The sequence below is a fragment of the Sarcophilus harrisii genome, chromosome 4 (assembly GCF_902635505.1).
Source record: "Sarcophilus harrisii chromosome 4, mSarHar1.11, whole genome shotgun sequence".
Taxonomy (NCBI): domain Eukaryota; kingdom Metazoa; phylum Chordata; class Mammalia; order Dasyuromorphia; family Dasyuridae; genus Sarcophilus; species Sarcophilus harrisii.
The window spans coordinates 250,125,886-250,149,042 of record NC_045429.1 but is presented as its reverse complement, the minus strand read 5'-3'; the positions used below and the strand labels follow the sequence as shown (position 1 = coordinate 250,149,042).

The 23,157-nt window shown below is 31.8% G+C and overlaps 1 protein-coding gene across 2 annotated transcripts in view; it reads right to left on the bottom strand.

Moving 5' to 3' along the window:
• Positions 1–23,157, bottom strand: part of KHDRBS2 (KH RNA binding domain containing, signal transduction associated 2) — an 847,635-nt gene that overhangs the window by 7,032 nt on the left and 817,446 nt on the right. For both annotated transcript variants that reach the window (XR_004233669.1, XM_031964686.1), the window contains exon 8: positions 14,789–14,847. Coding sequence is in view for 1 of the 2 variants with exons in the window: in XM_031964686.1 (XP_031820546.1) it covers positions 14,789–14,847 (59 nt within the window). In the remaining variant the exon portion in view is untranslated. The remainder of the gene's footprint in view (positions 1–14,788; positions 14,848–23,157) is intronic.

Below are 23,157 nucleotides of genomic sequence, written 5' to 3'. Positions count from 1 at the left end.
GTCAGGGAAAATTGTGTTTAAATCCTACCTCTTACAAATACGAGCTATATGACTGTAAATTCCTAAATTCCTCTGCATTTTAAAAATTCTCTTACATTAGTAATTTTGAAGCAGCATATAATCTATTTCTTCACAAGGAGCTTCCTATTTTGATGAAGCCCAGCAAAAAAAGGGGTAGGTGTAAAAGGGAAGAATAATCAATTGACAGCCCACATATACTTTATACATTGTTATACATGCAAAGGTAAGATATCTAGAAGAGTGTTGGATACAAGCCTTTTGGGATATTTGTTAGAGAGCATGAACCAGAACCGTTTACACTGATAGGAAACAGATAAATTGTAATCTGTGTCTGTAAAGGAAGTAACCATACTGATGAGATCAAAGATCCATTCAGCTAGTAATGTAATTATTATCCATTACTTTTGTTATTTCAAAGTGGTTTGCTTCAAGTTTGTACACCAAAACTGTACAGAAAGGGAAGAAATCTATTTTAAAATTTAATTTTAAAAAATTTACCTTAAAGAGAGAAAAAATCCCTACCTCATAAAACACACTTTAGATAGCTGATTGCTCTTTCAGTAATGAGAGACTTAAAAAAATAAAGGCCTGGGAAACTGCTAGCTTCAATTTCTTCAAATAGATAAAGAAAGTACTTTATATCTCCACAAAGATTGCCAGTTATAAATTCATTAAAATCAATTATGTTCTTGGGACTTTATTTTGGTTCTTGATAGTGGCTAATATTTTGAACGTGTTTTCAAATGACAATTTGATTTTTCTGGGAAGAGAAATACTTTTTAGCTTTCACATTCTCTGTTGCTTCATTTAAAAAATGAGAAAAATAATACCAACTGCTTCACAAGGTTGTTGTGAGGATCAATTGAGATAATACAGAGATATGTCACTTTTAAAGCATTATATAAATGTCAGGGGCTATAAGCTCAAAATGTTGTTGTCTAATATTCTAGGATGGTATCTATATCTTCTCATATTATGTCCAATACTAAAGATGTTCAGCTCAGTTTTCACTTTGAAAATCTTTCCCTCATTTATGGTGTGTATGCTACTCATCCAGAATATTATTCCATTTCATCATTCCATACTTATTCCAGTATTATACTTCCTTCATGAAGCAACATGTAATGGTGCAACTAGGTGGTATAGTGTATAGTGCATCAGCCCTGAAGTCAGGAGGACCTGAGTTCAAGTCTGTTCTCAGACACTTAACACTTCCTAGCTTTGTGACCCTGGATGAATCACTTAACCCAATTGCCTCAGGAAAAAAAAAAAAAAAAAAAAAAGAAGAAGCAACATTTCCATGTCTTGCCTTCTCCCATAAGATTTCCTCCCTTTTTCCAGAATTCATTCTGCCTTCTCCCATAAGATTTCCTCCCTTTTTCTAGAATTCATTGATTTCTTAGCTTTGAATTTTTATATCACTTAGAACTGTCACATGATTTAGTACTTAATGATTCCTTTACTATAAGTTATTCTTTTATGTGTATTAGTCTTGTTGCTCCAATTAAACTTCTTATATGTTTTCAATATCTCCCATATGACCTGACATAAGGTAAATAATTTTGTTGACTAATTGATCTAGGTATTTTTTACATTTAATTTCTTCAGTTAATTTTCAAATAACTTTATATGCCTTTAGAATTTTCATATGCTGATGAAACTTAAAAACTAGAGAACTTAAGGACAAGGCAAAAGAGAATAAAGATCAATTTCAAGTAATGGTAGAAATTGTACTAGAAATTTCTGAGAATGGCTAGAGAAGAAGTACACTATATTACCACTACAATCATTCTATATAGGGAGATAAAATTTGAGAGATATACACTTAAAACTTTTGCAAATGATATAAGATATAGAAAAAGTACATAAGGCCTTGTTCAAAACAGTCACAGAATACTATGATCAGGGAGCATCTATTAATGAAAATTGTGGTAGGTGAAAGTTATTGCAAAGAAATCATTCTAAGATGCCAATTTCTTGATAGTATACAAATTGCAGCAAACAAATTTAGCAGTTTTGAGCCCCAAACTGGCTCATTTTCATAGTTTAGGTCAATATATGAACAAATCAATTTGCTTCTCTTTACTTGAGTTTCTTTATTTCTAAAATGACAGGACTTGTTATTAATATCAAAGTTCTCTTTTTGTTCTATAGCTAATGATTATTTAAGAAGAAATGAGTCTAGCCTCTTGTCAGTATTTTAGTTGCATACTATGAAAACTTTTCTTTTCCTGTGACTTATATTAGCTAGGGCCAGATGGCTCTCAGTTTTTCTCCTCACTGCTTCAGGTCCTTCTATAATCATGGATCAAATATGTTTTCATGTCTAAACCTATCTGGCTTGTTTTTTTTTTTTTTTACCTTTAATTAATGAACATTTGAATGCTTAATAATAGTATATGAATATTAGGTGTTTTATTTATATATATATATATGTATGTATGTACTTTCTTCCAATAAAGTTAAGATGGCAAGGGATGTGAAAAGGCCCTTGTATTAGTAAGTGCTGAGTAACTATTATCATCACTTTTATTTAGTTGGGAATGTTTAGGGAGGTGCAGAGAAATATAATATACTAGAATTGGGCTATAAAAATCAGATAAGGAACTTTCTCTTGGTACAAAACCACAAAAAAATAACTCTTCCAAATTTCTAGCACTGTTCCAAAAAATTCATAAAATTTAGCTGTTGGTAAAAAAACATGGAAATATTTTCTAAGCTCGAGAAGTCAGTAATCATCTGTATCTTTTTGAGGAAGAAGCTAATCCATGTGAAACACATTCAATAAGTACTTAACTAAATTTAGATATTTGATGATACACAACCTGTAAAGTTCTCTAATTGCTTGAAATTAAATAATAATAATGAAAACAGCAATACTTACATAATTATAACACTTTTTATGATTTCCAATGTGCTTTATATAAGAATGTTAATATTTATGTGTGTGTGTATATATATATATATATATATATATATATATATATGTATGTATATTCCTTTGATTCTTACAATGTTTTTGCGAGCTGTTGTTATTATACTTGTTGTGTAAGGATAGTTAATGAGACAGAGGCTAAAAAAGTTAAATAACTTTCCCAGCTTTTAAATACATGAAACAGGATTTAAACTCATCTTCCCGACTCCAGCTCCATTGCTATACCCAACTCTGCCACCTAGATTAAAATTAGAGAACTTTATTGTTAAAAAAATTAATCTTTGATATTATTTCAGAGTTAGAATCAAGTATAAATAGACCCTATCTTAACAGTATGTGAAATTTTATATCCTTATGAACTAAAGGGTCCCTCCCTTATTTTATCTCATCTCTTGCCATGGGAATTTTCCTGATCATGTCCTATTTGTATACTTAATCTCTCTGAACCTTAAATTTTACTCTATGCAAACTTCATTGTTTATGGACATTATTAATAAATTATTTCTTTTTTAGACTATATAATGGGTGATTATGTCTGTACCCATGTGTAGTTTATGTAATAAATGAATTGCTAAACTTGAATATGAACAGATCTCTAATATTCCTGCCAACATGCTGGCCAAGAATATAATTTCTCCTGGGTTAGAGAAGAAAAGGAATTTACACAAAACTTTAAGAGAAAATATAAGTCAAACAAAAAGTCTCTTTAGCTTTTAAGCCATAAATATTGACCCCAGGTCTGGAATTATGTAAGAACCTTGTTCAACTAAATTGTAACTTGTGTGTGAATCCCTGATAAACAGAGGAAGGCCTCACTACTCTCCACCTGTATTGCCCTCACAACTTGTGATCTATAAGATTTTCTAGGCTGCATACTCAGTATCTGTCTGGAAGAAAGAAAAAAAAAAAGAATCACTCAAATTAGTTTAATGGAAACCTTTATCAAGAACAACCCATTGATGCTGGCAGATTACCTTATATACTGCCATTTTCAGGATCTATAACTACAATTCTTTCTGTTTTGGAAATGTGAGCTTGGGTTCATTCAGTAAAAGTTCCTTTTGCTACAATAACATGATTCTTGTTATTATGGTAGTCAAATTATTCAAGCCTAGGTCTTCCTTTGGCTACTGGTACTTTAGTTCCCTGTCCTTCCTCATTCAAAACTTTCTTTTGTCCTCCATAGGACTTTCTAATAAGATGCTTTCTTCTTCTTTCTCTAATTCCTCAGGCATAAATTCTTTCTGCTTTCTCAGCTAACAATTACTATTCTTCTTATAAATAAATTTACTAATGCTAATTCAGAATTTTATGGGAGCCCCTTTGCATTCTTCTTTTACTTATTCAGTCCCACAAAAGGCTTTTTGAAGAGAAGATATAGTTATTACTAAAATGCTACCTATTACTTATATAGTATTTGTTTCAATCAATAGAAAGGCAGATATTAACTATTTTTTAAAAAGTAAGTGCAATATTCTCTTGATGTTGCAGAACAGTTGCCTAGTTATAAAGGTAGATAACATTTCCTCACTGGAAGTTCCTAATGATTCCCTCTGCTAAAATAGCTTAACAACCAGGTGCAACAGTAGAAATCTTAAATTTGCTTGACACAATATAACATTCAGAAATTTTCCAAAAGTATATAGCAAGGATATACCCAGCACTTTCCAAATATTTATTAATTTATTAATGTTTCAAATACTAGATTTGAATCCAGAACTTCCTGATTCAGAGACCAGATCTCTATATATTGCCATGCTATGTCTTAATGGACACGTGTTAATAATGTACATAATAATTAGTAAATTTAAAAAAATAAACAAAACAATATAAATACATTATAATAAATAAAAATATAAATATATAAAAAAACTTCAATAAGTCAGAAAAGAGAAAAGGCAACTCTGTGCATAGTTGTTTCAGGGAAAGAAATTACGATCCTTCCATGTTTCAAAAGACAGTCTTTATGATTTACTATAGATATGAAAAGATTATTGCCTCAGGACCAGCCTTTTGATAAACTTACCTATACTTGGATATGCTGTCCTTTAGACTACTGATATTACTATCTTCTTTTGAGAGGCTCTTTATAACTTGATAGGAACTCTGAAAACTTGTTCTCATCATCTATCTTCTAGAGTGAGATATTAGGAATTTAGTAGAGGATTCTATCTATTTATCTGTCTGTCTGTCTATCTACTTATCTGTCTGGCAGATTATAATTCAGTCATTTTACAAGCATTTATTAAATGTTACCTGAATGTTAGATAGTGTGTTAGAAAATGAGGACACAAAAATAAAATAGTCCCTGTCTTTCAAGAATTTATATTATATATTATTAAAAGTATTCAGATGAAGTTGGCATAAAATTGGATTTTTCAATTTTTAATTTATATTTATATTATATTTAATCTTTTAAAAATTATAATCAAAGAATTTTGTAAAATATTCCTTTTCTTCCTCAAAAGTGTGTTGAGCCCAACTGGCATTTCTGACTGAATGAGAGATGAATGATGGAAAAGTAAAAGCATTTTCTTTATTTCTCAGAATGTTATTCAAAAATAATTTAAAAGTTGAGTTCTATTGGGTCGCTGGTATCTTGCTTTAAAAAAAACCTTTCATTTATTTATTTTCAATACACATTGCTTTATGAATCATATTGAGAGAGAAAAATCAGAACAAAAGAGAATAACCATGGGAGAGAGGAAAAAAAAAAAAACAGAAAAAAAATGAACACAATGTGTTGATTTATATTCAGTCTCCATAGTTCTTTTTCCGAATGCAGATAGCATTTTCTATTAAAAGTCTATTGGGATCACCTTGGATCACTAAAACACTTAGAAGAACCAAATTTTTCATAATTGATCATCACATGTTGTTTCAGTTATTTTGTACAATGTACTCCTGGTTCTGCTTGTTTCGTTCAGCATCCATTTGAGTAAATCTTTCAAGGCCTTTCTAAAATCAGCTTGTTCATCATTTCTTATAGAACAATAATATTCCATTAACTTCATATACCGCAACTTGTTTATCCAGTCCTAATTGATGGACATCTATTCATTTTCCAATTCTTTGCTAAAACAAAAAGAGCTACTACAAACATTTCTGCACATGTGGGTCCTTTTCTATCCTTTATAATTCCCTTGGGATGCAGATTCAGTAATGAAACTGCTGGCTCAAAGGGTAAGAACAGTGATATAACCTTTTGGACATAGTTCTCCATTCTGGAGAGCAATTTGGAACTATGTCTAAAAGGTTATATCACTGTTCTTCATTTCACAACTCCATCAACAATGCAGTAGTGTCCCAGTTTTCCCATACCCCCTCCAAAATTTACGATTATCTTTTCCTATCATCTTAATCAGTCTTGAGAGGTGTGATATGTCAGAAATATTTTATAGAATTATTATTATGCATGTATTATATAATATATATTATTATAGAATTTTATAGAATTATTTTAATTTGTATTTCTCCAATCAATAGGGATTTAGAGCAATTTTTTTCACATGATTAGAAACACCTTTATTCATCTGAAAATTGTCTGTTCAGATCTTTCAACTGTTTATCAATTGGCAAATGACTTTTATACTTATAAATTTGACACAGTTCATTAAATATTTTAGAAATGAGAAATTTATCAGAAACACTGACTGTAAAATTTTTTCCGAGCTTTGTATTTCCCTTTTAATTTTGTTTCTGTTGTTTTTTGTGCAAAAACTATTTAATTTAATGTAATAAAAGTTGTCCATTTTGCCTTTCATAATGTTTTCTCGTTCTTTGGTCACACATTCCTCTCTTCCCCAGAGATCTGATAAGTAAATTATCTCTTGCTCTCCTAATTTGCTAATGTTATTACCCCATTTATGCCTAAAATCAGGTACCCATTTTTACCTTATTGTGGTATGGGTTATGAGTTGTAGGTCTATGCTGGGCTTCTGACATATTATTTTCCAGTTTTCCTAGCAATTTTTGTCAAATAGTGAGTTCTTATCCCAGAAGATGTAGTTTGGGGGTTTATCAAATACCAGATTACTATAGGCCTTGATTGCTGTGTATTGTTTATTTAATTTATTCCACTGATGCACTATTATATTTCTTAACCAACACCAAATGATTTTGATTACTGCTGCCTTACAATTTAGTTTTAGGTTTTGTACTACTAAGCCACCATCCTTTTTATTTTTTTCATTAATTCTCTTGATATACTTGACTTTTTGTTTTTCCAAATGAATTTTGTTATTATTTTTTCTCATTCTATAAAGTAATTCTTAAGCAGTTTGATTGGTATGACACTGGATAAGTAGAACAATTTAGGCAGAATTGTCACTCTTATTATATTAGCTCAGCCTACCCATGAGCAATTGATATTTTTTTCAATTGTTTAGATCAGACTGTATATGAGAAGTGTTTTGTAATTGTATTCATATAGTTCCTGGGTTTGTCTTGGCAGGTAGACATTCAAATATTTTATTTTGTCTACAATTATTTTAAATGGAATTTCTCTTTTTATTTCTTGTTCCTGGGCTTTGTCAGTAATGTACAGAAATGAAGATTATTTGTGTGGATTTATTTTATATCCTGCAACTTTACTAAAGTTGTTAATTTTTTTGAGTAGGTTTTTGGATGATTTTCTAGTATTTTCTAAGTATATCATCATATCATCTGCAAAAAGTAATAGTTTTATTTACTCATTGCTTATTCTAATTCTGTTAATTTCTTTTTTTTTAAGCCAACATTTCTATACAATGTAGAATAATAGTGGTGACAGTGGGAATCCTTATTTCACCCCTAATCTTATTGCAAATGTATCTAGCTTCTCTCAATTACAAATAATGTTTGCTGTTGGTTTTAGATAGATACTACTTTTTATTTCAAGAACAGTTCCCTTTATTCCTATGATCTCTAGTGTTTTTTTTTAACTATTAGAAATGAGTACTGTATTTTGTCAAAAGTTTTTTCTCCATCTATTGATATTATCATATGATTTCTGTTGGTTTTGTTATTAATATGGTTAATTATGGTAATAGTTTTCCTAACATTGAACCAGCCTTGCATTCCTACTATAAATCCCACTTCTTCATAGTATATTATCCTGCTGTCAAGTTGCTGTAATCTCTTTGTTAATATTTTGTTAAAAATTTTTCTACCATATTCATTTGAGAGATTGGTCTATAATTTTCTTTCTGTGTTTTGGTTCTGCCTGGTTTAGGTATCAATACCATATTTATGTTCTAGAAGGAATTTGACAGGACTCCTTTGTTACATTTTTTTTTCAAATAGTTTACAAAGTATTAGAAATCTATAATGGCTTATATCTTGCTTTCTAAAAGGAAAAAAAAAAACACAAATTGGAGAAAAAACAAAAACAATCCAATACCTTTCTTTTCTCTTCATCTCTTTCTTTTTAAAACATACAACATATATTACCTGATTTCCCAGAAACAACTGTGTCTGTACCTATATTCTGGTGGAAATCATGGGTGAATTTGTCCTTATTCAGTGAAACTCTGCCACCTTTATAAATATGAAAATTTCTCCAATGTACACTTCTCTTTCCCATTTAAAGTGGTCAATTTTGTAAGAAATGACCAGCAGGATGAATACAGAGAGGATTGGCGAGACTTATATGAACTGATGCTAAGTGAAATGAGCAGAACCAGGAGATCATTATATACCTCAACAATGATACTGTATGAGGATGTATTCTGATGGAAGTGGATTTCTTCGACAAAGAGAAGATCTAACTCAGTTTCAATTGATCAAGGATGGACATAAGCAGCTACACCCAAAGAAAGAACACTGGGAAATGGATGTAAACTGCTTGCATTTTTGTTTTTTTTCCTAGGTTATTTATACCTTATGAATCCAATTCTCCCTGTGCAACAAGAGAACTGTTTGGTTCTGCACACATATATTGTAACTAAGATATACTGTAATCTATTTAACATGTATAGGACTGCTTGCCATCTGGGGGAAGGGGTGGAGGGAGGGAGGGGAAAAATCGGAACAGAAGTGAGTGCAAGGGATAATGTTGTAAAAAATTGCCCTGGCATGGGTTCTGTCAATAAAAAGTTATTTAAAAAATAAAATAAATAAATTTTTTCAATTAATGTGTGAACTTTCAGCCACTAAGTTGGCATGATTATTCATATTGGCTTCATTTTGCTCTGTTGCTATCACAGATTTTATCAACATTATATTCTTTCTGTCTCTCTCGCTCTTTCAAATTGGGAGGATAATAAGCATGTACTGCAATTGATTTGCAGTGAAACATTTAAATGTCTAGGAATAAAGGCTAAAATTTCCCTTTTCCTTCCTTTATTTCCAGGCAGGAGATTCAAGTTCTTCTATGGAGTTGTCATCTAAAAGATCACTTAAGAGTGGGTATGTAATAATTTATTCAACTCATCCACTCAATATCTGTTTATAATAAACAATGTATTTGAAACTTTAATATCATGATCCATTATAAGTTGCCCATCTTAGGGAAAATTCATATCTGACACTTTGTATAGGTCACAATTATGATTTATGTGCCACATTTGGAATTCACTCTTAGAAGATTATATTCTTTTCCAGATTTTTCCAGATCAATTACTGTGCCTTCCATAAATGTGCAGCACCTGTTGTAGAACTCCAGAAAAAGGGGAAAAAAAACCTTTCAGTCAAATATTTTCATCTATATACTTTGAATATAAATTTATTTTTTTATTTCATCAGGAATGGATATTCATGTATAGTAATGAGATAAATCTGATAGAATGTCTTATTAAGCCATACATTTCAGAAGAAAATATCTTGTGTAATATAAATCTGAAAGCCAAAGAGAAACAGTGAAAAGATGACTAGTTTTGGATTTAACACACCTGTTTAAATATCACTCAAATTCTTACTTCTTGAATAACCTTGGATCTCAGTTACCTCTTCCATAAAAAGAAGACATGAAATTTGCTCTGGATCCTTTCACATAAAAGGTTTCACCTTCCTCCTTTTTAATTGAATGATTATTAGTAATTCATCATAATAAAGCTTGACCTGGAGATGATTTGATTCTGTGAATTCATTCTAGACAACTCCCCACCTTTGTAACTTGTACCTCATCATAAGGAATCTTTTGCAGTTTTGTAACCTCTACATATAATAATTATTACAAATTTTTAAAAATATATGTATATATATATTTTCATTCATTCAATGAGTATTCTTAAACAACTTCTTTGTAACAGACACTATGCCAAAAGTGCCGGAATAGAAGAAAGGCAAAGAAACTCAAAAACAAACAAAAAGTTCTTCCTCTCAAGGACCTCACAGTCTAATAGGGAGATGTATAAAAAAGTATGTTCACATAAAATATAGGCAGAATAATTGTATGGGGTTTTTAAATTGTGTGGGGTTTTAACCTACAATAAAAGAAACTGAAACAGAGCTCTGAGCCAATGGCACGTTATTAGATGTATAGATATATAGAGGGGGTCTGTGGCCCTTCTAATAAAGTAGACTGAAGATCTTCATTACTTAAAATGTTCCCTTTCTCTAGGACTTTAATTTTATAGTGCTTGATACTCAGATAATAGGGTGAAACTACTTAAAAATACACAATCTCATTGATTGATAGAGCTTGTCCTTGACCTCCCAGGAAGTTGTACACCTGTACAAGATAGCATTGGTTACAAATGGGCTAATGTACAGACTTTGCCAGACCTATTTTGACCTTTCAGGAATTCCTACCAAATCCATGAGCACACCCATGGGCTGGGTTGATAAACAGATGTGAAAACATCTATATTGACTGAGGGACCTATAAAAAAAGTAGACTGCAGGCAGGCAGCCAAGGTCATCTGTTGTCCTAGGTGCTTACATTTGCATCTTCCTGATGGACAACAGAAGGATGATGAGGGATAAAGGAGCAAAAAAGATAGTTTGGTGGCTTTTCATGTAATTGAGTCACCTTCTCCTTGCTGTACTTGGTCATCAAAACAGGAAAAAAACAAGGGTAGAGGTTCTTTAGTTAGCTTCCTATGATTATGTAAGTGAATTTATAATCTGTGGTACACGGCTCTGAGCTCTACTATTAATATTGATAATAACCACCTTTATGGAATCATGTTATACTGATTAATACTGATTAGCATAACATAGAGGTTCAATGAAATAGAGATTCAATAAAATAGGGCTTTAATTAATCATCTATCACAAATTATTTTACTCCTTTATCCCTCATCATCCTTCTGTTGTCCATCTGTTGAATTAAAAGAAACATCTTTTCAAGCTTGAAATAGTTTTGTATCCTTGATGTTAACTCCATTTAAAAACTTTCTTGATTTCTCCAGTTATTTTATATATTGAATATATTCTCAGGTACTCATCTGTGGTAACCTATTCCTCTCCAAGCAGAATATAAACTACTTAAGAACAGAGGCATGGGTTGTTTCATGTTTGTCTTTTTATACTCAGTATCCTAGAATTTTTATAAAAAAGTGATGCTATTTGTTTCTTGTTTTGTAAGAAATGGATGCAATAAAAATATCCAAAATTCATTACATTAGACCCCCACTGGCTTTACAGTTATATAGAATAGCCTCACCTTTACTATTTGGGGGAAAAAAAGCTTGTATTTAATGATGATTACATGTATGAAAATTCATTGAGATTCTAAGAAGATAGCATATTGGAAAAATAAATAGGATGAGAAGTGAAATATCTGTAGCTTCCACATTTTCACAAAGTAAAACATTAATAGATGGTACTTAGAAGAAGGAGGTGGCTAGGTAAAGAAAACTATGTTTTTTTATTGGTGAGCAAGGCTCATAGACTACTGTGAAAAAACCCAATTGTTAGCTATATCCTAGTAACAAAATCCTTGAAAAATGGCATTCAGAGCCTGGTAGAAGGATAGAATCAGATAATGAAATAAGGTCTTCACCAAAAAAAAAAAAAAAAAAAAAAAAGTACAGTTCCAAACATTCCTCTTGACTCTAGGGTAGCTTCTCTATTTATGGTGCCATCTAGCTGCCCCAGTTCTAGGCATTATTTAGGCTGTCTTTGAAAAGAGTTGAGTGTAAAAATGATTGGGTCAGCCAAAATTTTATTCTGCCTTTGCAATTTACATTTTAACTCACATTACTTATGCTGTCTACACAGTTAGTCTCTTTTTTCTCATTTCCTTTATTACTTAGTTAACAAGCATTTATTTTGCTTATTTTCCCAGTGTGCAATCTGGGGCTAATTAGCAGAAAAGACTTTTAAAGTAGGGTGGATTTTTTTTTTTTTGGTGAAAAATCCTCACAGTGGGGGATTAGTACCGAGTCTATATAATCTAGTGGGCCTCAGAAAACAACTAAAAGTAAGGTCTCTTTCTCTGTCACCTTAGAGTCCTCATCTTATTCTCAGAATTAGAGTTGGAGTAGCTCAAAAGAATGTTTAGAAACAATTATCTGTTTTTATAAGTTTCCCTGTTGCAATGTTAATTCAGCGTTTATGGCTTTCAAATCCAAATAATTTACAAAGAAAAGAGCATAAATCTTATCCATTGTGACATACCACACCCCATTAGAAGCTTTGATATCCAATTCACTTTTTCCATTAATTTTTATGCATATAATTCTAAGAATTCAATCTTCTCTATCACATTATAAAGATATTAGATCTTATTTCGTTCACATATTTGTGGCAAGCATTTGAGCATTTATATATTATAAATTTGAAAAAGTCATTAAAAAAAGTTGTTATCAATAGATAACACATTATGAGGTTCCTTCTCTGAACTAAAATGGCACATATTATTTAAAATGGATGACAAGCCACATGTAATTTGCAAAGGTAAGATTAAGTGGTTTTCTCAAACTTGACCTCGTCTCATGACTCACTATTTTGGGTTTTTGTGCATATACCATAATATAATTACTATAATGACAAATAAGTACCATAATACACCCCAATAAAGTTGGCATCTTATCATATATTGTCTGCTAATGGTTTTGAGGGGAATTTTCTTCAGAATACTCAATGCATATTGGCTACTTTTATAAGTAAAAGGAGAAGTATATTCCCACAACATCTCTTAGCCCAAGGGTTCCCAATAATTTTCAGTCATTATATCTCTTGTTTTTTTGATAAATCTCTCCATACTTCCTACTCAAGACAATGGAAATAAACTCTAGTTTACCAGGAATATGCCCATATAAAGTAAACAGATTCATTAATTGTTCTTCTCCAAAAACATATCAAAATTTTTGTAGCTTCATGAATTAGAAACCAATTTGGAGCTTCTACAATTTCAGTAGGATAACATTGGCTCCCAAATTCCTTGTACCTTACTGATATGATTTTTTGTACTCATTAAGGATATATGTTTCACAGGATGGGAATCCTGTCTTAGTGAATACTTAGAAATGAGTTTGGTTCAGCAGTCTGATATCTTGGCAAAAAGCATAGTCAGTTTGGTGAACACATACACATTCTCATTTTCCCTTCTTTCCCACCTTCCCTATATAATGGGGGCAGTTCATCTATCTTAGCTGATTTGAAGTCTGAAAACTCCAGTTAAACATTAAATTCTTCTTTTCTTTATTCACATATGGTACATATGTATACACATGATACACATTGATTTTTAAAAGTAAAATAAATATCAGAACTTTTTACTTATATGTTTTGATGTATAAAAGTAATATACAGACATACACATACATATATGGCATTCGAACTCTTAAAAGCCATCTTAAGAAGTGATCAATTTATTCCCAATATATTTCTTTTATATAATGTATACATACATAGCAGAGGGTTAATAACTTTATATTTAAATACATACACCTTTAGAATCTATAATCTTACTTATTTGAACAAGGTCAATGATTTTGAAAGAGTAAAAGGTTTAGAAAAAATTGTAGATGTATAAGCTAATGTTTAGCACAACAATGATCTGTTCTTTTTAAAGATAAAAAAGATGAAAGGTGGAATTTCCCGGAATATTTGTTGAGGTTAAAACTTTAACTTCTAGTTTAAATTATGCTTCCCATTTAGGTTTAGTTATGTGGTATAATTAAAACTTTTTTTTAATTAAAAGTTTTGAATTTAATAAGATGCAACATAATGTAGTAAATAGAGACTAGATCTTAAGGTCTACCCTAAGTCAGGAGGACTAGAGCTTGAATTTTTCTATTGAGTGTGCTAGCCATATGACCATGGGTAAGTTACTTAACTTTTCAGTGTCCCAAATAATTTTCATGGTGTGTAAATTGCAATTAATTTGCTGATCTGCTTCTGCAGATGGAATTTACAAACTGTAAGTTCTCTATGCTCTGCTGGCTCTGCACTGGAAACTTTTCCAATATAATATTACTTGATTAAACTTCTATTACACATGGAACCCAATATAAGTCTGGTAGAGGTATTGAGAAATGCGTTATCTAAATAAATAAATATCCCAATAACTATAATTACTGCTGTGAAATCTTTTGAATAGTTAAACTTATTACCCTTTTTGATGTATATGACAGCAGAAGGACATACCACTGTTATCAAATCAATAAGATTGACAACTGGCCTAGGGAAATACACAAGACACTAAGCAGAATGCTCTCTGTTGCTATTGCAATTGATCTCTGACTGTGATTAATTGTCTTTGAAATTTTGATCAAAATTGATCTGTCCAATTTTCTAGTCTTAGCTCCATAAGTCAAATATCACCCTGGAATTATACAAATCAATTTAGTCTGGGCTTCCATAAAAATGAAAGAAAAGGACAGACAGAGGTAATTTTTGCATTGTCAGTGACTGATTGTTTTTTTGATTTCACAATTTTTGTTGAGATAGAAAAGATCTTACCGTAGCTGTCATAGGCGTCTTCACTTGTTCCATGACCATAGTCATAATATTCAGGCACACTACAATAGATTCAGAGAACAATCAATGTAACTGGGATCAGAAAGTTTCATCCCAAAACAGTTCATATAGAAGATAAAGGTAAAATGTGTGGTAGGATAATATCTCAGTATATTCTAGACATGAAACATGATCCTTGAGAGAAAAAAAAAAAACTAATAAAAGTAGAGGGTATTGACAAGAAGGGCCATGATTTTTTTATACTGTTTCATTCCTCCTTTCATCTCTCCCTATATCTTTACCTCTATCCTCCAATTTTATAAATCAAACTTCTACAATCCAAGCACAATTCTTTAAAAGTATGTCAAGAAGATGGTTATAAAAGGTCCCATTTCCATGAAAAAGGAGCTAAGAGGTGACAATGTGGTCAATCATGCATGATTGTTAATACTGTTTCCTTAAGAAATGTGCATCCATCTTATCCTTACCTTCAAACACTGAGATAATATTTATACTTCTCTCTGATTTTCTAGATGATATCTATTTACTTTCCAATCATAAAAGTGATTTCCTTTCATTCAGAATTTTTTCAGAGACTTCCATATTTCAATGACTCTGCCATAAATGTCTTTCTTTAAGAAAACATTCCCTTCACTGCTTACAGAAGCATCACATCAAAGATACACCCTTATGGATAATGGTTCAAAAGAAGGATACCTCTTTCAGCTTGGCATAGTGTTTCATTACTGAACCCATCTCTGAATTACTTATATGGGAAATAAGAAATTATCCACACATTGAATCACGCACACACTGCTCTTATTTAGGTCCAATAAAACTATTGTCTCAAGAAAACTCTCAGATATGCTACTTTTTATGAATTTAGTTTATAAATTAAATTATTTCCTCTATAAACATTGACACATTGAAAGAAATTTCCACATAGAAATGCTTCTAATATGGCAAATTACTTAATGATAAATATCAAATTCTTTAGTAGGGCTGGGAAAGGGAATGGAAGTGCCAAAGAATAAAAAAACAAGAGGAAAATAGAAGGACCTGGCATCAAACTTATCCATCTCATTCATGGTTGACATTACTACCCCTAGTCAAATGGTCCCTTTAATGCTTTACAATTCAGGTTTTAGGGTTATTTACAAGAAAAGAGAGGACAAAAAATATGAGATGGGGACGGATAAAGATTGTAAAAAATGAGGAAATAAAGAAACAAATAAATAGAGATATACATATCAGAAATCATAGGCTCTCTGGAAGAAGAGAATTCAGATGATCAGGTTAAAGAATTTTTTTTTTTTAATGATGGAAAATGTTATTCCAGTTGAAACCAATATTCATTAAGCACCTACAACAGGAGATGACCCTGATAAACAATGGAAATGTGTACATGATACAATCCTTGACCTTAAAGCGTTTAGAAACCTCTGGGGATTTTGGGGAGGACAACAAAGACAATAGGTATAGTACAATGTAAATCAATTAGATTAGAGAGGCTTAAAGAAAGGATTAGGGGAGCAGAAATGAAGGAAAGGAAAAGGGAAAGCGTAATGAAGGAGGTGACACCTGAATTGAGCTTTGAAGACAACTATTGTAAGAGGTGGAGATGAAAAAAGAAAACATTCTAGACAAAAGGGATGGATTGTACAGATACAGAGAGACTGTAGTGGAAGTGTTTTGATTTTGGAAGCAGATAATAGTCTAGTTTAATTGGGATGCAAAGTCAATAAAATAGGATGGGAAAGGCAGATGGAATTCAGATTGGGGAAGATTAAATACCAGGTTCAAGAATTTTTACTTCCTCTAAAATCCAACATTAGAAAATAACAGCAAAGTGCTTTAAAATAGATGGGTTAGCTCCCTTCCTTCAAGCAGAAATACTAAAACTATCTGAGGCAGGATGGGTGATCAATCAATCAATAATCAACAAACATTTATTAAATACCTAACATGTCAGGCACTATACTAGATAATAGAGGTACAAATACAAAGAATTGAATAATCCCCACTCCTAAGAGACTTAATATTTTGTCAGGCGAAATAATATTGTAGTTGCTGCTGCTACTGCTGTTGAGTTGTTTCAGTTGTGCACAACTCTCTGGCACCCATTTGGGATTTTTCTTGATAGACACTGGAGTGGTTTGCATTTCCTTCTTCAGCTCATTTTACAGATAATGGAACTGAAGCCAACAATAGGTTAAATGACTTGCTTGAGTACCACAGCTAGTATAAGTGTCTGAAACCAAATTTGATCTCAGGTTGGAGCTTTAGTCACTGTGCTATCCAGATGCAAAGAAGCAGCAGGTAAGTATATTAAGTATCTATAAATACACATAAAGAGAATAAATACCAGGCAACTGAATAAAAAATTGTTAGGGAGGAAGACCTTAGTAATAGGGGTCAGTGAAAAAAAGGATAAGGATTAGATCTGTGATTTCAATGACATAAGGAATCCCTGGGTGAATAATCTATATACTAATGCTTGTTATTGCTTTTTTTCCAACTTGATTTACCTAGAGTACTTATGGGTTAAATGACTTGCCTGGGGGTCACATAACTGGCATGTAGAAGTAAGAAAAAAGTCTACCCTAAACTTTCTGGTTTTGAGTAGAGATCTCTATCCAGTGAACCAAGCTCTGTACCTAATTTTTATGGATGTCAGTGAAATCCAGAACAACATTTGATGGTCTTTTATGTGAGCGATGTGTTTTATGTTCATGAAGAGAACAAGGAAAATACAGGAAAAACCTGAGAGATATTAGTTTATATGAAAAAATAATAGATTTAAGTCTGACTTCTTGTAGAATTTTTTGTGTTGTAATCGATTCATCTGTAGCCATTGATAAGTGAATCTTTACTTAAAACTCTATAACTTAAATTTAATCCAGTGTTTATTCACAACCTCTTGGTGCATCCCAAATGCATAATTTTCAACAATCCACGTTTCATTATGATGTATACTGTAGAATTATAGCTTTAAATCAAAAAGATCACATAAATCACTTAATCTAAAGCCCTCAATTTTACAGATTAAGAAAGTTTAAATGGTTTTATTATTATTATTATTTTGCTGAGACAATTGGTGTTAAGTGACTTATCCTGGGTCTGATAGCTAGAAGTTGTTAAATGCCTGAGACAAGATTTGAACTCAGGTCATCTTGACTTCAGGGCTGGTGTTCTACCCACTGCACCACCTAGCTTCCCCTACAAGATATTTTTGAGATGCAATGTAATGTCTTAAACATTAGCTACAAAATCCACGAAAGAAACAAGGTTCTTGGGTAGTATATACTCAATAGCAGAACTATTCAACTTATATCCTGCTGGGGTTAGGAGTGGAGACATTAGAAAATAAGAATTAAAGTTGAATATAAAATTAATTTCCTCAGTTGGACATTTTAGCTTGGCATTTACCTTTTTAAGTTATCAGGATGATGAAGAACTACTAACAATAAATTCAGGAGACAGGAATTAGAATAAAATTGTTAGTCTAGGGAGCCCAAAATATTATGTTCATCATAATCAAGGTCTATTTTTTTAAACCAATTTCCAGTGATTCTAACTTCAGCATTTTAACAGTGCTTACATTTCTGTAATGATTCACACAATCTACCACTTGCTGTTCAGAGAAATCACATAGATAGCATACCTACCCAAAATTCAAAGTGACTAATCAATTTAGCAAAGTATTTTATTACCATATACTAAATCATCATTATATCTCAGTGAAGATTGGCAATATTATAAAAGTCATTGTTAAGATATAGACTAGAGATACAAGTCAGTTTCATTGAACTTTTGGGGGATGCTTAAGTAAATGACTGAATAACTTAAAATAACTATTTATTTTATCTACATAATGACTGAATCATGTAGTGAGAAAAAATCTCACAGATCATTTAATTCAAGTCCCTCATTTTATAGGTGAAGAAATTGAATCCCAGAGAAATTCAGTGATTGTATCAAGATCACACAAATAGGTGGCAGCGGTATTCATTCTTCTAGTTTCATTTTACACATTCTGTTTTCCTGTGATAGATTCCCCAGTGAGACATAAAACAAACAAACATCTTTTACAATTTCACATGGTACAAAAACAGCTAAAACCCAGAAGACTTGTCCCAAATCCCATGTTAAAAATGGCAATAAAGATTCCCAAATTTCAATGCAAATCACCACTTTTGAATGCTTAAGGTGCCATTTATTGTGGTCTTTATCTGATACAGAAAATAAGGAAATGATCAAGCTGATATGAAATGATAAAATGATAAAAAAACATATTTGTTATATGATTATAATGATTATACAATGATTATAGAGGGGAACAATTTTGTTCATATATTTTGAATATATGATAATGAATAATAAATAGTTCTATTTCCTCAGTGAACTTGGCTTTCTATTCATTATCCCATTTTTCAGGTGGAAGGAAGGAAAAGGAAATAAGCATTGATACAACACTTACTATTGTAATCCCCTTTCATAAATAATAATTCATTTTATCCTCATAACAAATCTGAGGCATATGCTATTTTTTTGACATTTGAGGAAAGTGAGACAAGCAAAGGTTGTGTCTTACCTAGGGTCACAAGGCTATTAAGTGTCTGAGGCTGGATTTGAATTTCGGTATTCTTGATTTCAGGATTAAGGTTTAATATACTGAATCACAAATCAACTCTACAATGGTATCATCAGCTACCTCTTTTAGGACTTATCTAGCAACAAATTGGGAGGAGATACTGCAAAATTTTAAGGAAAGAGATATTTAATGTGTTGTTTTTGTTGCTTTTTATTCAGTCTTACCATATGTACTTTTCCCTGGAGTTATGTGAGTTGCATAAATACAGTTAGAAGTGTTGAGTATTTTTACTAAGATGACAGTAGTGAGCTATGAATAGGAATATTTTGAAGGAAAATTGAATTAATAAAATGTTATTACAATATTTTTAGCATGGTGAGCTGACAGAAGGTAGTATCAATGAAAGAAATGGGATGATTCATTATGGGAGCACATTCTGTGTCCATGCCTCATTGATTTCCTTCTGAATTAGTAAATCTGAAATACAAAAAAAAAAAAAAAAAAAAAAAAAAAAAATTTGGTAGCAAGTGTAAGGTAGAATGAAAGAATCCTGGACCTAAGTTAGAAAACTTGGATTGGATTTTGATGTACCGTGAACAAGTCACAGAGTTGAGGTCTTGAACTCAGCTTCCTCAGGTATAAAAAGGCCTATATTGATGAGAAAAGTAGTTTTAGAATCAGGAAGATATTAGTCCATTTGAATTCCCTCATACATAAGAGCTATATGATTCTGTGGTAGTTGCTTAATCCTTCAGTACTCTTAGCAAATAAAATAAGCTTTAGGTTGTGAAACAATTCCAGATTTGCACTGGTAAAGTAAGTTCTCTCACTGGAAGTTCTATATAACAATGAAATCATACTTCTAAAAAATATGGGCCATAATCATATTTGTATGATCTTACATAAAAAAGTTTGAAAAAAGTATAGTGTAAACTTTGAAGCATTTCATAAAGTTATTATAAAATGCAGATAAGAATGCTTTATCATTAGTGTACCAATGATTTGTGGGTAGATGGGTACTTTCAATGTTTTCTGATTCATATGAATATATGTATATGAATATGTACACAAATATGCAATGCATATACATATATATTACAGATAGAAATCATTAATGATTTTTAAACATCTATATACATGCATATATATAATGTGTGTATTTATATGTATGTATATGTATGTGTGTATGGATCTCTACACTTATCTATCTGTCTATCTATCTATCCATCTATCTCTATATTAGACCTGTGATTGTCTTGGCATAAGAAACTGAGGAAACTCCCTGGGTACACATTAACATCTTTGCTTCAAATTATAGTTCTAGAGAAAAAAATCACAATCTGGATTACTAGACCTCCCTAAGAGATCTGTCAATAAATATCATCAGATTTGTGAACCTAAATAGATTAAAAAAAATACATCTTTATGCTGACTTCAAGATGAAATCTCACATTTTCTTCAATAAAGATTGTAAATAATTTTTCTCAGAAGGCATCTATAAACTTCACCAGACTACCAGAGGAATACATGACACAAAAAAGGGTTAAGAACTTTCATCTAAGAGAGGAACTTAGAACACTAAAAAGTTAGGTGACATAGTTAGGATTACTTAATCAGTAGGTGTCAGAGGCAAATCTTAAACTCATCTTCTTAGCTTTCAAAAGAAATCTATCTAACTTTTTCTTAAATTACACTTTCCTCCCCCCAAAAAAATCTTGTTAGCAATAGTTATAGAACTATTTTTGGAGGCTGAATTTGCTATCTGTATTAATTATTTCCTATTTACTTTGTACATAGCTTGTTTTGTATATACTTATTAGTCTGCTATCTTCTTAATAGATTATGAGGTCCTCAAGAGTAAGGACTGTATTTTGCCTATTTTTGGGGGGTGGATGGGGACTGCAATGATGGGAAAGACAAGGGTCTTGGAAAGAATAACACATGTAACTGTGTTTTTCTTTTTTAACTTAGTTCTGGACTCAACCATATGGTAGAAAGATTTTTTCATTGGGTATGTATATATTCCAAAAAACTTGTTAACTTCAATCACTCTATGTGTGTGTGTGTGTGTGTGTGTGTATGTGTGTGTGTGTGTGTGTGTGTGTGGAGGGAATGGGGTTACCTCATTTGCTATAGGGAGAATCTCAGTATTTCTTTTGCTTCTGGTACATAGTGAAAAGAGCAAAGTCTTCATCACTAGGAATTTTTGAAAAATTGGAAGAGCAAGCCATAAAAACTCTTTGATCAGAATTATGTTAGGCACTGAAGCAAGTTCAGTGTTGGTGCCCTGAAAAGCAAATAGTAACATTTGGCAGAGCTCCATATCTAGATATAAACTTGGTAGGACCAAAATTGTGGGGAAGCCTGGCTAAGTAGAACATATTCCCACAGAAACCAATATGGTAAGGATAAAAATGTTTGTACTTTGATCTTGCTATATCTTTGAATTAAATATCCTTTTACAAAAGCTGACTGATGTTTAGGAGTTAAATGGACCTAGTGTTCTAATCAGAAACCCCTAATGTAAAGGGCTGATACTCTTGAGTTGATACATCAAGGTTGGACACCCGAGAACTTAAGGCTAATTACCGACTGGACAATACTCTATTAGCATATGCTTGGAAAATGGCCCTTCCCACTAATCTGTGCTGGCTTGATAATTGGTATATACAGAGAATTGTAGGAGGGAATAGAGGGTGGAGTAAGACTAGCCAGAGTCACTTTTGGGAGGGAGATGAAGAGGAGAAGTCATGGAGATCCTGAGTCCATCCAATTCATTTCTACCCCTAAAGACCAAGAATAAAGACCAAGAACTTTTGCTTATCCTGACTCTGGCTGATTCTAAGGTATGCAGGGTGCTAACATGGTCTTCACACCCTAACATTTAAGTCTATTGTGGTACAGAAGAAACACCCAAAAACCTCTTAAGGTATATACTAATCATAATGGAGAGAGATAGCACAAATTCTTGGGTAAAGGGCCAGAGAAAACACATTACAGATATAAACACTGATCATAAGCGCGCGCACACACACACACACACACACACACACACACATATACACAAAGATAGATATACACAAGAGCAGTAATGTTATTTGCAAGTGACATTCTATTGGTAGATATGGATTCTACAAATAATGTCATTAAAAAATAAAAACTTCCACTAAAAAATCATGCACGATTTTCAATATGGAAAATGGCTCCAGGAAGAATAACTATTAAACTGATTTTTAACATTGTCAAAGCAAAATAATTCACATGTTTTTATCTAAATAGTGAAATTTTATTATTCTAAGGGGAGAAACAGACTTGTACAAAAAAAGGCAACATAGTGATTTAAAGGAACCAGTATTCTTCTGAGGAGCTGAATTTGTTTGAATTTTGGTAATTGAATTGAATAAATGAGCAGTAACTTCTGAATTTGCTCTCTGATGATTAATACCTTAAGGAGATTGCAGTGAAGACTCATAAAATCATATCTCTAGAGCTTGGTGATTTGATTAATTTCAGTGGTTTAGAAATGAAATACTTTGAATCATCATAAACAGGTAGCTGTAAAAATACAATTATGATGTATTCCAGACATCTTAGGGAAGTGTACAAAAGGGGAAAAACACCAAATATTGTCACTTTAAATGGATTTCATTTAAATATTTTTTATTCCTTTTATAATCATTGACATTATGAAACTTAGTATTCAATACCTTAGACCCAGCAATTCCACTATCATATCTATTTCCAAAGATGAATAGGGAAAAAAGAAAAGAGCTTATGT